Source organism: Triturus cristatus, chromosome 10, assembly GCF_964204655.1.
Source record: "Triturus cristatus chromosome 10, aTriCri1.1, whole genome shotgun sequence".
NCBI lineage: Eukaryota > Metazoa > Chordata > Amphibia > Caudata > Salamandridae > Triturus > Triturus cristatus.
Window position 1 is genome coordinate 275825358 of NC_140593.1, and position 16573 is coordinate 275841930.

A 16573-nucleotide genomic window follows, 5' to 3' on the forward strand; every position below is an offset into this window, starting at 1 on the left:
ACAGAGGTGAAGAATTGAAACACTGAGGTATTTAACTCTTAAATGAAAGTCCCTGTCAACTCAGTATTGGAGGTGAAAACAAAATGATGTTCCTGAATGTTTTTAAATGAGAGAAAATTAAAATGAAGAATTAACGTAATCATTACGTTAATTTTCTCCTATTTCAAAGTGTGGCATTTACAAACAGCAAGCCTCTCCCAGTGGCCACTGTGCAATATTTATAATTAAAAATAGTAATTTTATTTTTTAAATGGAAGAAATTTAAAGTGAAGAATTTTTTTTCTATGAGTCATTAAGTCTTAATGATTTTCTCCACTTTCAATTAAGCCAATTGCGTATTAATGTTTTATGAAGCATGTTTCTTCACTTTAAATTCCTCTCTTTGATAAAATGACAGTTTTTTTCTGTTCTAAATATGGCACCGTGTCTACAGGCCACTGGGTGCAAGGTACCTGCTGTTTGTAAATGCAACACATTTTGAAGTGGGAGAAAGCTTAAATGACGAGTTTTATAGAATCCATATAAGCATAACGGTAACTCTTCAGTTTAATTTTCTCCCATTTTAAATTGTTGCATTTACACACTGCAGGCATCTTGCTCCCAGTGGCTAGTAGATACAGGGTCAGATTTATAACTTAAAAATACTGATTTTCTTTTAAATGGAGACGTTTTAAAGTGCAGAATAATAATCCATATTATGAAAAGTTGTGCAGGACACTTTTCTGCACTTAAAAATTTTCCCATTTGAAAAAATGGTTGTATATTTGTGTTATACATGTAACGGTGCCACATATAGCGAAAGGTGTGTCCTGTGCCGCAAGGACATATGACACAGGTTCTCATTCATTCTTGCACATATATCCTATTCATACGCACACATGTTGATACATCCCCAAGCACCACGCACTATGCCAGTGGCTTGACTTTCAATACCTCACAATGAATTTTACTGAGCAGAAGTAGCTCTCACTACAGAAAAGTTTGGAGATATACAATTCTATTTTATATATACATATGGAGACACACATTGGAATATGCTATTCATTACCAATGTTGAGTGTGGGAAGGGGCCATGACTAGCAACAGGTGAACCCTCAAAGCGGGTGAAGATTTTTCTCCCCTCCCTAAATAATGGGAATAACTAGCATATTACACTCTGCAGTCTGTATCAAGTGTGCCATGACATGTTATGCCAAGGGATTTTTCATGTCTTCTTTAAAATAATGTATTTAATCCAAAAGCAGGTTTACAAAAATGTGCATTTGTTCAGTAAAGTAAATGCATGTTGAAGAGCCCCCTTACCTATTAGGAAAGTTGTTTCTGTATGTATTGTTGTTGTAACATTGGGATCTGTGAGACAGTAAACTATGTTTATTTCATGTCCGGTTTGCCTCACAGTAATAATAAATATGGAAATGTGATTGTATTAGTACAGGTGCTCTGAATAACATCTTTTATTGGGCCACCTTTATATTCCCTTCCCTGGCCTAATTACATAAAATCATACAAACTCCCCTTTTATGCCTAAGCATCTGTGTCCAAAATGATAGACTTCTGTATTACTTCTTTATCAAGCCTTTACAATTGCATACAAGCCTGTTTGAGGATATTAATAGTATGCTCTGGCTTTAGTGTGTAGGGGTGCAGGAATAAGCTTTTTCTGAGCAAATTGCAGCTGCCTGTAACAGACGGAGGACTGTGCATGTAACAGACGGAGGACTGTGGGCACCCAACCTTGGACTGTACTACCGACTGCACAACTTTATTAAGTAGCTAGGTGGCTGACATACGCTGCTGCAGACTCATTATGGGATGGATAGCAGAGAGGGAGAAGATGCACATTTTTGTCTACTAGAACACTTTGACAAAGCTTGTTAAATACTCTAGACTGTTTACAGTTTCAGTACTCACAAAAACAAAAGCCTGCTATGCCCCAGATATACCCACTTGGCCTCTACCAATAGCTGAAGGATGGGCCAAAGTACAGACATGCGAGCTTGGGAGGGTGGAGGTGTAGCCATATTTGTCAACCTGCTTGAGGATAGCAAAGTCTATGAATTTTAGGGCCTCACACAGAAATACCCACTACATTTGGAACTATTTCGCTCCCTCATTGCATTGCTTCAAACATTGGGTACCAAAACAGAGGCCACAGCAATACACACAGTAATATACTCATTACTAACCATGCATAACTGATTCAAAGCAATAATATATAAAACCCTCAAATACATTGCTAAATATAATCTAATGACACTGAAAAGATATAGGGAGAAAACCTAGGCAAAGAAATAAAAAATAATAATGAGTGGCAAAAGATCCTAGCATAAACCAAAACTGTAGCTAGAAAAGCCAAGTTAAAGCTACTGCAACTTAATGCACTGTATCATACAGATTTAACGCCCAATAAATTACACAGGATTTTCCTTTGGACATCAGATAGACGTCCTTGATGCCTGGTGTGTAATGCTAGAGTATTCCTCTCCAGGTCAAAGCAACCTATTTGCTGACCTTGCACTGTTCATGGCTAAAAGACAAATAGCAACACTATTGAACCACAGCTATACCCGAAGTTAGGATAGTGGGAAAAGTACTTTATAGATGGGCAGAAGCAGAGTCCATGTTGTTAACTGCATTGATAGAAGAGAGAACTTGCAACAGAGATTTAGTGAGCTGGAAATAAATGTATTTGACCCAGCTAGCTCACACAGCTGACAAATGGAGCCCATGAAGACCTCTGGACACTCTGCAGGTTAGGGCGGTGGGGTAGTGGGTGATTTCGAGAGGCCACAAGAGAAAATTAAATAATTAATTTTCCCTCGTGGTCGTCTCTCGAAAACCCTCCCCACCGCTCTTACCTTCAGCCGCCGCGGCTGAATAAAACACATGTCCAAAGCAAACTGTGCTAGCTGAGGAGGTTTTCATTAACAAAGGGAGAAACCAACCGTATGAGATTTATATTGTTCGACCGGGGTGACAAAAATGTGAAAAATAATCTTTGATGTAAGTTGCCATTGATAACTGATCTGGGAACTCACACGTCAGAATATTGGGTCTGTAAATTACATCTGAAATGTAAACGATGAAACAGACCATGGCTGCATATCTAACAAATACAGTGGTGTCTGTCATGCCTCAACTTGAATGTTATAGTATTGAAACGTTGATAAAATATATGAAAAAACGAACAAAGTAAAAATGGAAATCTTAAACAAATATTTACGTGATAAAATATTACCTCATCATGTAGTCTACAATTGAGATTTTGAAAGAAACATGCACAAACATTTTCTTGAATAAGTGTTAGATCTGTTTTCCCAATCCACAGTGGATTATGTTAAGGAATTTTGGTCAGAGTTCAAAGGATGGTACACTTTGAAGTCATAGTTTCCCTTTTTAACTCACATACCCATAGAAGGAAATATTGATAAATAATTAATGTTCCTTTTCATTTATGCTGGATCCTAAAATAATTGATACGTCAGTGTCGGCCTCCTGTTTGAGTTTCCATGTGCAATGTATACCCATTTTATTGTTAAAGGGCTTTGAATGAAAAGTATGCATAGCTCACATGAGAGGGATAAAAGATGTGCAAGTTTGGGACAAAGTAACACACTATTGTTGCCTTCACGTCTGTCACATGTCGGGGATTCATATGAAGGCATGAAGTCTAGATGTAAAAGTTTCAACTCTGAGAGGTTTTTGGGAATCCAGTAGAGTCCGTCATATGTGTTGCTGGTATCGCTGAATGGCTGCTCAGTCTAGTTCAGTGGTACAGTTATAAGCTGATGTCTTTGAGAGACCACCAGCACAACTATCCTTTAGTCAGATGTCCTACTAGAATCTCTGCCCCATGAAAGGCTTGAAGGGCTGTGGCCTGCAGGTCTGCAGAGAGCTCAGTCATCAGGTCAGTCCTTCTTACAGGCAAGTAATACAGAGGCTAGAGACTGTTGCATGCCTGGGACAAGACCTTTTTACCAACTCCTACGTACACCTAACCCCCACATACACTGCTTTTGGTTTTTGGTCTGCAGTCAGACTCTATGCCTAACACCGCACTGCATAGTTGTTGCTCAACTGGAGACCACCTCTGTTTAACTTCCAGAATCAGGGATCTTGAGTCCTGGAGAATCTGCAGTGCCCAGAGAGCTTCCAGGATCCACAAATCCCACAGCAAAATCGGTTTTCTGAAAATTAATTTGAAAGTCAGGGTGTTCCTCCCCCGCATCCCCGTCACTGCCCCCACCCCCCACCCCCCACTACCTCATGAGCCTGTGAGTCTGGGTATGCTCTCCATGTCCACTTGTGCTCTGTTTGTTTCCACAATGCTTAGGTCGCCACATTTTGAAATTGTAATTGTAGCAGAAATTTTTCAGTGACAGCAAGAGTTTGCAGATTCACGGATGCAGCTCCGAATTTGCAGTGGACAACAGGACAAAATCTTCTCTTGCGCAAGACGTTGCTTTCTGTCTTTGTATCTTTCTTTCTTTAAATCGATGAGTAGCATAGATAGCTTTAAAATTAAGCATTCAGTTCCATTCCTGATTGATAGCTTTTTGTAAAGCATATATGTCGAAAAATACTGAACGGATTTACACAAAACTAAGCAAAGACACAACAGCTCTGTATAAACCTCTAGTTTCATGTCAAGTTTAGTGTAGTTCTGTATTCATTTTTATCTGATACATAAATGTATATTTTGCGTGATCCTAATTTGGTGTTATTTGAGAGTTATAAGCAAAAATGTTTCAGAGGTGCAAAGTGGCAGAAAGGTAACATTTTGACATGTTAACAAATAAGAACACTTTTTTTTTCCAAAGAGAGGCGGTGCATTGGGCATGGACGTACTGCAGTAGTTGCCAAGTGAGACATATGTGCTCAAGTTACATGTTAACCTGTTGCATGCCTCTGAATGAGTGTTTATTGGAGTGCACATATCACAGATCAAAAGTCTCAGCACTATGAGAAAATAAGATGCAGTGTGGTTAAAAGCATTTTATACTTGGTGCAATACCCACACTTTAATGAATTAATTGGATGTGCCCTCCTCATACAGTAGCAGAGTGCAGGCAACTCTGGAAAGGGGGGATCTGAGCACACCATTCTTCTTTTGGTTTTAATACACACTCATCTGCCATTAAGAAAATCCTAAAAATGTTCACATATAAATACTTGATGTGCTGGAGAAGTATGACTCCATTAAAGATATTTCACTTACTCTTTCATTCTTTGTGTTTTTAAGATATTATTGATTGAAGTTCCAATTGAAGGACAAAAGAAAAAGAGAAAGAAAGTCTTGTTAGAAACCAAAATTTCAATGGTGAATGATGTGACTCAGGAAATCTTGGAGTATGTTGCAGAATCTACGAAACCAGTTTCAGCAACAAACCAGGGTATTCGAGGTAAAGGACTTTTTCTCATTAACAAGCTTGTTAAGGTCAAAAAGAATCGATCAGTGTTGTCAAATGGAGAATAGAAAATCTGCTCTCATTATAATTCTAGATGATTGTAAGATATCTCAGTGCATGATTTTGCAAAACACAAGTTCTAAATTGTACGTTATAGTCCTACAAAAAGTGTTAAAGACAAACAAATGGTGCATTTTTTAGCCTTTCAAATTGTCTGTTTCCATTCTTAAACAAGCATATATTGCTTTCAAGATATCTGATTTAATTAAAATGAGACCCCTCAATGTGTCAACAGTTCATGAATGTAGTGGTGAAATGCATTAGTTGATCTGGTATAATGGCACAAAGAGTTAAGCTGCTGGAAGAGACAAGCAGGTGCAGTTGGGGCCATTCGTTGAGACTGTTACTTTGAACTTGTAATATGATTAGATTTTCTGGGTGGCTGTAATAAGGGACATAAAACCACAATTAAACAGATTAAAATGAGTCATATTGATTGTGGTGTAGACTGGAAGTATTGTGAATGTAGAAAACATCAATCTGCAAAACCTTTCTTGCATATAACTTGCCCCATCTTCGTTTTCAGTGCACCTTGTTCATAGAATGTATTTTTTTGTGTGTGAGCATATGATTGACTGCTTTTAAAGACACTTGCAAATACTTTGGCTCTTTTCCATAAAGCGACAAGTGAATGAACAAAGTAAGAATGCCTTATATATGTTTGCCTGTGTTTGTTGGAATCCTTGAGGACCCCACACTTTTGCTGAGATCGGAGAAACCAGTTAAATGTCTATCATTAATGCAGCCTTTGCTGAAGTGGCGCCATCCTCTCTTTCAGGTATTCGGTCTGCTACGACTGCCTTGATCTAAACTGCTAAGAAGAAGTGGCTTGGATGTTACTTCCGTGCCAAGAGCAGTATCAGCCACTGTAAATAAGCGTGGAGGATGTTAGATTGCAATGAGTACTTTATGTGGACTGCACATATCTCTTGGATTTTTATTTTTACAAATTATATAGTTGCCAACCTAAAGAGGCAGGTTTGGCCTATAGTTATACTAGTAGGGAATGGGCACCTAGAGTAAAATAGGGACATATTAGTCAATGAAAGAGTGTGAAGGGCTTGTGGGTGTATTGCTCAAGTAGAGATGCAGGAAGAATCAAATGGTAGGCTCTACTGTATAAATAAATTGACAAAAGCTGGGGAGATAAGTAAGGTACCTCTGGGTATCATGCAGGCCACAGATTTATTTACATGGGGTAGAGTCAATCAATAATTGTTGCCCTCCCAAAGGCTGTACTGTATAAAGAAATAGACAGAGACTGGGGTGGTGAGTACCCATACAATAATGTGGTACCCATGTTGTATCATGCAGGCCGCAGAGGAACACACATGTGCTAGTATCAATCAATGATTGTAGCTTTGACTCGTACATGACCCCCCTGGTCAACACTGTCAGATCTCACAGACTCAACATCATCTCCAATGCCAATGACACCCAGCTCATCCTCTCGCTGTCAGAAGACTCCTCCACCACTAGAGCCGATTCCAGAGATGTATGATGAGCATCGCTGACTGGATGAAGGACACTCTCTCAACCTCAACATGGACAAGAGGGATACCCTCATCTTCAGGAACACCTCGCCATAGAATGACGCATTCTGGCCTGCTGAACTCGCCCATCCTCCACCCAACAGACAACTACCGCAACCTTGGCATCATCTTGGACTGCAAGCTATCTGTGAAGAAACAGGTAAATGCAGTCTCATCCGTTTGCTTCCACACCCTACGCATGCTCCTCAAGATCTTCAGATGGCTCCCAGTCAACACCAGCAGGACTGTCACTCAGGCCCTCTTCACAAGCAGGCTGGACTATGGGAACACACTCTACGTAGAACTCACTCCAAGGCTTCTGAAGAGACTACAGACAATACACAACTCCGCAGCAATATTCATCCTCGACCTTCCTAAATGGACTCACATCACACCCCTCCTCAAGAAGCCACGCTGGCTCCAGATCCAGAAGAGATGCCAATTCAAGATGTTGACCCATGCATACAAAGCCCTGCACAACGAAGGGCCAGCATACATCAACAAATGCATGACCTTCCACCAACTGACCAAACACCTACAATCCACCTCCCTCTTTCTCGCAGACACCCCCCAAATCCACAAGGCAGCAGAGGAGGATGCTCCTTCTCACACCTGGTGTCCAAAGCTCAGTCAATCTCCGCCTGCACCGCAGGATCGCCTCATCGCTCCAGCAATTCAGGAAATGACTCGAGACCTGGCTGTTCGAATGAACAGATCACCACGCAGCTACTAACAACTCCAGTGCCTCAGGACCCTTACAGGTGATTTTAAGCGTTTTATAAATCCTTGATTAATTGATTGAAGTACAAGGTAAAAAAAAACAATTATGTCAGCCAATGCTTAAAGGTACTTACAGTAAGGATGGTGAATGCCTCTTTGTCAATGTATCACGTGTGGCAGCGCACCGGGCTGTTGTGCAACTGGTAAATCACATTGTGAGTAAGCGTGCATGGTGAGCCGGTAGGCAGGAAATATTTGCGCACTGTAAAAGTGCAATTGAGTGCCAGCGGGTGAAATGGCCAAACAGAGAAGGAGAAGTGATAAATATCTGCCTCATACTGCTAGTAACAATGGATATTGAATCCTTGTACACAAATATTCCCCAAAGGGAAGGCATGGAGCTAATCAGGACAATATTGAAGTCTAGTTCATGTGCTTTGTTAGATTGTACTGACTTTATCATATGACTGCTTGAGTAGCCCCTATTAATTTATACAGTAGAGCCTACCTTTGGCATAAGATTGATTCTTTTAGTTACGTGAGTAATACCAGACTTCTGTTATTCTCTACTAGCATGTCACACTCTTTCTTGGACTAATATGTCTCTATTTTACTGTAGGTTTCCCACTTTCAACCCTCTGCTGCTGATGTCCTCACCTAATCATTGAGAGGGTGAAACGCAGTTGACAACACCTCGAACTGACTGTATTCTTCAGTCATTTTTTTGTTTGAGTCTGAATAATGTAAATTTGTTAGAAATGGGGATCTCTAGTTTGCAAGGGTTTGCACCTTTGTGCAAGTAGGGACCCTTCCTTCTAGTCAGGATAAGGGAGTTATACTCCTAAAATAACCCCTGCTCACCCCCTTGGTAGCTTGGCACGAGCAGTCAGGCTTTTCTTAGAGGCAGTGTGTAAAGCATTTGCACATAACCAACAGTAATACAGTGAAAGTGTTAGGATTCCCCTTTTAGCAAAGCATAACGAGTAAGAGAGTCGAAAACCTTAATGCATGATCCACCTCCATGCTCATTCATGAAGTACACACTTTTGAGATGACCCCTAAGTAGCAATAGAACGAGCACTTTAGAGACGACCCCTGCCTTCCATAAGAGGTCGTCTCATTCACTAATCAGCGCTTGGCTTACTGATCCTGTTTTTCGACTGGTGACCACGCCCCCATTCCTAGAGACAAGCTTTGAATTCAAGATCCACAAATTTCTCCCGCCCTGAACCCCCTTCTCTGCGGTATCGTTTACCTTTGGCACCCTGGTTACGTGTCCGGCGCTGCTCTGCTCCTTCCCTTCTCCGGAGCCGGCCAGCGTGGCGCGTCATCCTTTCAGAGTGAGCGTTCGTGGCTGCTCTGCTCCCCTAACCTCAGAGCCGGCCAGCGTGGCCCATCCTCCTTTTAAGATGAGCGTTCGTTGCTGCTCCGCTCCCTTCACTGACCCGGAGCCGGCCAGCGCGGCGCGTCATCTTTTTAAAGTGAGCGTCGTTGCTGCTCCACTCTCTTCTCTGTTCTGGAGCCGACCAGCGCTGAACACCTTTCTTAATCTTTCCGAAGTGTGTCCATGGCTGCTCCGCTCCCCTCCATTCCCAGCACGGCGCATCTTCATTGCTACAGTCCAGAGTATGTCCGTGGCTGCTCCGCTCCTCACACTTCCTTGCATATCGCATTGGCCTCATTGTAAATAAAAAGCGTTCGTGGTTGCTCCGCTCACTTTATTAACCCCCAAGAGCCGGCCAACACGACACGTTTTCTATATTCCTTTGTCCCAGGAGCTATAACTTATGCTCACTAGTATTCCCCCTTGATTTAATTTTGGTGACCTTGTATGAATGCGATTGTGTGAGTCCTTCCTCGCCCCTCTCCTAGTAGGCCTCTCAGTAGGAGCACTTAAACTCCTACGTACAAAACCTCAAGAGCAGTGTTTATGGCTCGTACTACCTTCTCTGGATGAGACTCATTTGAACCACACCGAGACACTCTATCGGTAAGTGAACTACATGTGATATGTGGACATGCATTAATGTTATAGGCCCTGTGTGCAAACCTATTGAACAAGTTGTAAATCCAGTCTGTACTTTTTGTTCTAGCGATCTACTGATCCACAACCAACACTACCTGATACAACCTCAGGGGAAGAGTGGTGGTTACTCATTGGTTATTCCCCTCACTTTTGGCGGAAAACATCTTGGGAGGAGGTTTTTCTGTCCTTCTCCAGGAGTTGTTTTTTGAAAGTTTGGGGATCAGGTCTTCGCTCCCGTGGAAGTTCTGTTTCTCTGGTTCACATCCAGGAACTCCCTGACAGAAAGCCAAGCCTAAGAAATATTTCCATCCGAGCGAAGATGAATCAAGACGGGGCTGGTGCCCCGTTAAACCCCTCTTTACACGCTGCTTTGCAGAGTCCGTCTATAGACGACTTAGCAGTAGCATTGGTAGACTTACAATCTGCGGTAGGGAGGTAAAGGACTGAGAATCAGAGATTACAGGCCAAAGTAATGCAATTAAAAACACAGGTTCCCTTAGACACTAGAGACCCTGGTGCTTTTCCCAAGAGCGGGAAAAGCTACATTCAACCTGCACATTTTTCTATCCCCTCTTCGAGTTCTAGTTCCCCTACTAGAGGAGATAGTACCTTCCCTCCGGTACAACTGACCGTGCATACCCCCAACCCGTTCCCATTAGCCATGCCCGAGAGATTCAACTGAGACAGTTCCAAGTATAGTATTTTCATGAACCAATGCCAGCTACAGTTCCTTTGTAAAGCCACAGCGTTTCCTGACGATGCCACTAAAGTAGCATTTGTTATATCCTATTTAGCCGGAAATACGGCCGATTGGGCTGTCCCATTAGTAGAGAACAACGATCCCTTGTTATACGATTTTGCGTTATTCCAGGATAAAATGAAGAGCCTCTTCTCCAAGCATATATTTATGCAATCAAGTGACAATGCCCTCCTTAACCTTAAACAAGGAACCAAGGAGGTCTACGAGCATGTTTGGACTACCGCGCTCTTAACAAAGTCACCATTAAAAACAAATACCCCCTCCCGCTTATTCCAGTCCTTTTGGACCAGGTACGGGCAGCCAAACTCTTTACAAAAATAGATTTGAGAGGAGCTTACCATCTTATCCGCATTAAACAGGGTGATGAATGGAAAACAGCCTTCCGCACCAAGTTTGGATTATTAGAGTATTGCGTGATGCCATTTGGCCTTTGCAATGCTCCTGCCGCTTTTCAATTTTTTGTCAATGAGATACTACGTGAATACCTAGATATCTTCGTGATCGTCTACATCGACGATATCTTGATATATTCCCAAAACGAACAAGACCATGTTATTCATGGTAAGAAGATCCTACAGAAACTCAAAGAGAACCAATTATTCGCCAAACTCGATAAGAGTACGTTCCATACCACTTGAGTGGAATTCCTTGGGTTCGTAATATCTCCTGCATGGGTGCACATGGATCCTAACAAGGTAGATGCATTGGTGAAGTGGCCTAGCCCTAGTTCTGTCAAAGGGTTGCAATCCTTTATTGAATTTGCCAACTTCTATCGTAGATTTATACATCATTTTTCTGAGTTAGTGAAACCCATAACTCTGCTTGTACGGAAAGGACTACCATTTAAATGGACTGAGGAAGCGGAACTCGCTTTCTGTGTCTTAAAGAAACGGTTCACTAATGCCCCCGTCATTAAACATGCCTACAACACACAGCCTTATTATGTGGAAGTTGACGCATCACAGTTTGCAGTAGGGGGAGTCCTTTCACAACGAGATAAGCCCTCTGGATGTTTACACCCTGTCGCATACTTTTCCAAGACCTTGTTGCCCGCAGAGCAGAATTATACCATTGGAGAGAGAGAATTGCTGGCCATCAAACTCGCCTTTCAAGAATGGAGACACTACCTGTTAGGGTCCCCACATGTGATTACCATTTATTCTGATCACAGGAATCTTCAATTCTTTAGATCAACTAGAGCCCTTACCCCCTGACAGATGAGGTGGGTCGCCTTTTTTAGTGAGTATGACTTCATGATTACTTACCGTCCTGGACCTCAGCAGGGTAAGGCGGACGCTCTTTCTCGACTAGGTCACGAAAAAATCATTACACAAGATGAGCCTTTCCCTATCATTCCAAACGACAAAATCATAGGGGCAGAATACCAGAGGAACACTAGGTCCCTAGGATTCCTAGAGAAGCTGAAAGAATTGTATAAAGGTATTCCAGCGGAAGACTGGAAAAAGGATCCCCTGAACCACATCAAAGAAGAGCTTTACTATCATGAAGACAAATTATACTTGCCCACCGCTGAAGTGCAGCAACAGGTGTTACAATGGTGTCACAACAGTGCTCTGTCTGGGAATCTGGCCAGCGTTAAAACTCTCAAGGCCTGCCAAAGATGGTTTTGGTGGAAAGAAATGACCAAAGACGTTACCCCTTTTGTCGATTCTTGTTCTACTTGTGCTCGACAAAAAGCCTCACATTGTGCACCCACAGGCATGCTTAAACCTCTTGCAATACCCCCTTCGCTGTGGCATTCCATCAGTATGGACTTCATTACTGATTTACCTCGAAGTCGAGGGTACAACACCATCTTTGTATTGGTAGATATGTTAACCAAGATGGCACATTTCATCCCCTTAAAAAAGCTATCCACTTCCAAAGAACTAGTGCAGGTGTTCTTAGATAACATCCTTAGGTTGCCTGGCCTGCCATCTGTGATAGTGTCAGATAGAAGGGCCCAGTTTGTGTCGAAGTTCAGGCAAGGAATATGTGCTGCTCTTGGAATAGAACACAGATTATTCACTGCCTACCATCCCCAAACTGATGGACAAACCGAACGCACTAATCAAACACTAGAGCAATACTTAAGATGTCTGCTATCCACAATCGCAAGCGACTGGCTTAGAGCTCTCCCTCTGGGGGAATTCGCCTATAACAACACCACCCACGCCTCTACTGGGGTATCCCCATTCTATTTCACCCTAGCACAGCATCAAAAATTCCTACCCATTTCCCTTCCCGCTGAGCTGAATAGTATCCTTGCACTTAAAGAACACCACAAAACACTTCTGTCCGTTTGGGAAAAAGCCATAACCAAATTGCAAAAAGCCAAAGAAAGCATGAAAAACACAGGCGAATAAACACCGATGTCCTGAGCCGGCCTATCAAAAAGGGGATAAGGTTTGGTTATCCACCAGACACCTGAGATTAAAATGGTCTAAAAAGTTACAACCCCGATATGTAGGCCCCTATGTAATTGACAAGGTGATAACCCCGGTTACCCTCAAATTACAGTTACCAGAAGACATGCGGATACATCCCATTTTTCATTGTTCCCTAGTCAAAAGGTATGTTCCCCCTCTGATCCCTGAGAAGCCACCACCTCCAATAGTGGTGGATGGCGAAGAAGAGTATGAAGTGAATACAATTCTGGATTCTTGTACCAACAAAGGCAAACTACAGTACCTCATAGACTGGGTGGGTTATTCCCCAGAGGGCAGATCATGGAACCCGCTGAGAATATCCATGCCCCTGTATTGATCCTTAGGTTTCATGCCCTTCATCTCTCAAAACCCCACCCCGGGAGTAGATAGTTGGGTGGGAGAACTGTTAGGATTCCCCTTTTAGCAAAGCATAACGAGTAAGAGAGTCGAAAACCTTAATGCATGATCCACCTCCATGCTCGTTCATGAAGTACACACTTTTGAGATGACCCCTAAGTAGCAATAGAACGATGCACTTTAGAGACGACCCCTGCCTTCCATAAGAGGTCGTCTCATTCACGAATCAGCGCTTGGCTTACTGATCCTGTTTTTCGACTGGTGACCACGCCCCCATTCCTAGAGACAAGCTTTGAATTCAAGAACCACGAATTTCTCCTGCCTTGAACCTTCTTTACTGTGATATCGTTTACCTTTGGCACCCTGGTTACGTGTCCGGCGCTGCTCCGCTCCTTCCCTTCCCCAGAGCCGGCCAGCGTGGCGCGCCATCCTTTCAGAGTGAGCGTTCGTGGCTGCTCCGCTCCCCTAACCTCAGAGCTGCCCAGCGCGGCACGTCCTCTTTTTAAAGTGAGCGTCGTTGCTGCTCCGCTCTCTTCTCTGTTCTGGAGCCGGCCAGCGCTTAACACCTTTCTTAATCTTTCCGAAGTGTGTCCGTGGCTGCTCCGCTCCCCTCCATTCCCTAAGAGCCGACCAGCACGGCGCATCTTCATTGCTACAGTCCAGAGTATGTCCGTGGCTGCTCCGCTCCTCACACTTCCTTAAGAGCCGGCCAGCACGGCATATCGCATTGGCCTCATTGTAAATAAAAAGCGTTCATGGTTGCTCCGCTCACTTTATTAACCCCCAAGAGCTGGCCAACACGACACGTTTTCTATATTCCTTTGTCCCACAAGCTATAACTTATCATGCTCACTAGTATTCCCCCTTCATTTAATTTTGGAGACCTTGTATGAATGCGATTGTGTGAGTCCTTCCTCGCCCCTCTCCTAGTAAGCCTCTCAGTAGGAGCACTTCAACTCCTACGTACAAAACCTCAAGAGCAGTGTTTATGGCCTGTACTGCCTTCTCTGGATGAGACTCATTTGAACCACACCGAGACACTCTATCGGTAAATGAACTACATGTGATATGTGGACATGCATTAATGTTATAGGCCCTGTGTGCAAATCTATTGAACAAGTTGTAAATCCAGTCTGTACTTTTTGTTCTAGCAATCTACTGATCCACAACCAACGCTACCTGATACAACCTCAGGGGAAGAGTGGTGGTCACTCATTGGTTATTCCCCTCACTTTTGGCGGACAACATCTTGGGAGGAGGTTTTTCTGTCCTTCTCCAGGAGTTGTTTTTAGAAAGTTTGGGGATCAGGTCTTGGCTCCCGTGGAAGTTCTGTTGCTCTGGTTCACATCCAGGAACTCCCTGACAGAAAGCACTACAAAATGACACCAGACCAATTTAGAAAAATATCCAATATTTTTATATACTTCAAACAAGACCAAAAACGATAAAAATCCACCATACACTTCTCCGAAATCTTCAAAACTCAAAAATAGACTTGAAATACAGTTCCTTGAAGTCGATAGCTCCATCTGGGGCTATCACGGCATCGTGAAAAATAAATTCAAACAGTTCTGGCTGTCCACGGCGTAGCAGGCCAGCTAGGGTATTGGGAACACCCACAAAACAGTACCTTTAGAAATGTAGGGCATCGGCAACCTCTCAATGAGCCCTGAAAGGCAGGAGTCCGCAGGGGTAGTTTCCCGAGGTCGGTGCAGGAGTCCTCGGGCTCTTAAAGTCACACGCATTGCAGATCGAACTCCTCACGGTTGAAGTCGGGAGCGTCGGCGTTGGGGCTGCGATGTGAAGTGCAGCAGTGCGGCATGCGGTGCCCTCAGGTCGCGGTGCTGGCAGTGGCATCAGTGAGACCAGGGCTGCGGTGTGAAGTGATGCGGTGCTCATCGCGGTGCTGGCTGCGGCGTCATGGTTGCTGAATTGCTATTGTCGGCTGGCGAACTTGGGTCGATGGCGGTGAAGTGCATTGCCCACAGGTCGAGGTGCAAGCAGCGGCTCAGTGGCTGCGTTGGGTGGCGTTGTCGGTGAGACCAGGGTTGCGGTGCGTTGTGCGGCGGTGCCCTCTGCGGTGTCTTCAGGACACAGAGTCGGCTGCGTTGTCATAGACGGCGTTGGGTTGCTTTTTCTTCTGTTGCAACACAAAACACTCTGTCCCGAAGGCTGATGAACTTGAAGTAATTGCTGTTCCTGAGACTTCTTGAACTGTGGGTAAGCTCTACATTAAGCCCTTGGAGAAACTCGCATAACGGAAGTTGCAGAAAGTTCAGTCCAGTCCTTTCACTGCCCAAGGCAGAAGCAGCCACTGCAGGCCAACACAGCAATGCACACATCAAAGTGTTAGTCCCTCCTTACAGCTTCTCCAGCTCTTCTTCTTAGCAATCTTCTTGGTTCCAAAAGAGTTCTAAAGTTCTGGGGTCTAGGCCCCAATATTTATACCCCAAATTCCTTTGTCCTCTCAGGCAGAAAGTGTCTGTGCTTAGTCCAAACCAGTTCCGTCCTCTCTGGCCTAGCTTCCTGGCAGGGGGTGGAGACAGCATTGTGAAAGGCAGACCAGGCCCATTCAGGTGCAAGGAAATCTCCTCCCACTACTCTAAATGCAGCCCAGGTCTATTCAACCCAGCCCTGACTCATTCAGATTCTCTGTAGCCACTGCACATTCCCAGCCCCTGTCAGTCCAAAGCCAGACAGTCAATACACATCCTAGCTGAGGCACATAGTATGGCTAAGCAAGAAAATACTTTCTAAAAGTGGTATTTTCAAATACAGAATGTAAAAATCACCTTCACTAAAAGATGCATCTTTAGATTCTGAGTTCAAGCATACTAAACTTTATTGTCCTATCTGGTTCACAGAGGCAGTTATGCTTATAAGGTGGTATAAGCAAACTCCCCATTCTCTCTTATGGGAACAGATAGCCTTACAATAGTGAAAAACGAAATTGGCAGTATTTCACTGTCAGGACATGCCACACATATCAGGGTATGTCCTACCTTTCGCATACACTGCACCCTGCCCAGATGGGGTACCTTGGGCCTACCTTAGGGGTGACTCATATGTTAGAAAAGGGAAGGTTAGGGTCTGGCAAGTGGATTCACTTGCCAAGTCGACATGGCAGTACTAGACTGCACACGGACACTGTAGTGGCAGGTCTGAGTTACCTTTGAAGGGCTGTGTGTGTGGGTGGCACAACCAGTGCTGCAAGCCCACTAGCAGCATTTGATTTACAGGCCCTGGGCACACACAGTGCACTGCACTAGGGACTGACTAGT

General features: G+C 43.6%; 1 protein-coding gene across 1 annotated transcript in view; it reads left to right on the forward strand.

Annotated features, from left to right (window-relative positions):
- KRIT1 (KRIT1 ankyrin repeat containing) overlaps nucleotides 1-16573 on the forward strand; it is a 514966-nt gene that overhangs the window by 86152 nt on the left and 412241 nt on the right. The window contains exon 3 of the mRNA XM_085631085.1: nucleotides 5243-5402. Coding sequence (XP_085487211.1) covers nucleotides 5243-5402 — 160 coding nt within the window. The remainder of the gene's footprint in view (nucleotides 1-5242; nucleotides 5403-16573) is intronic.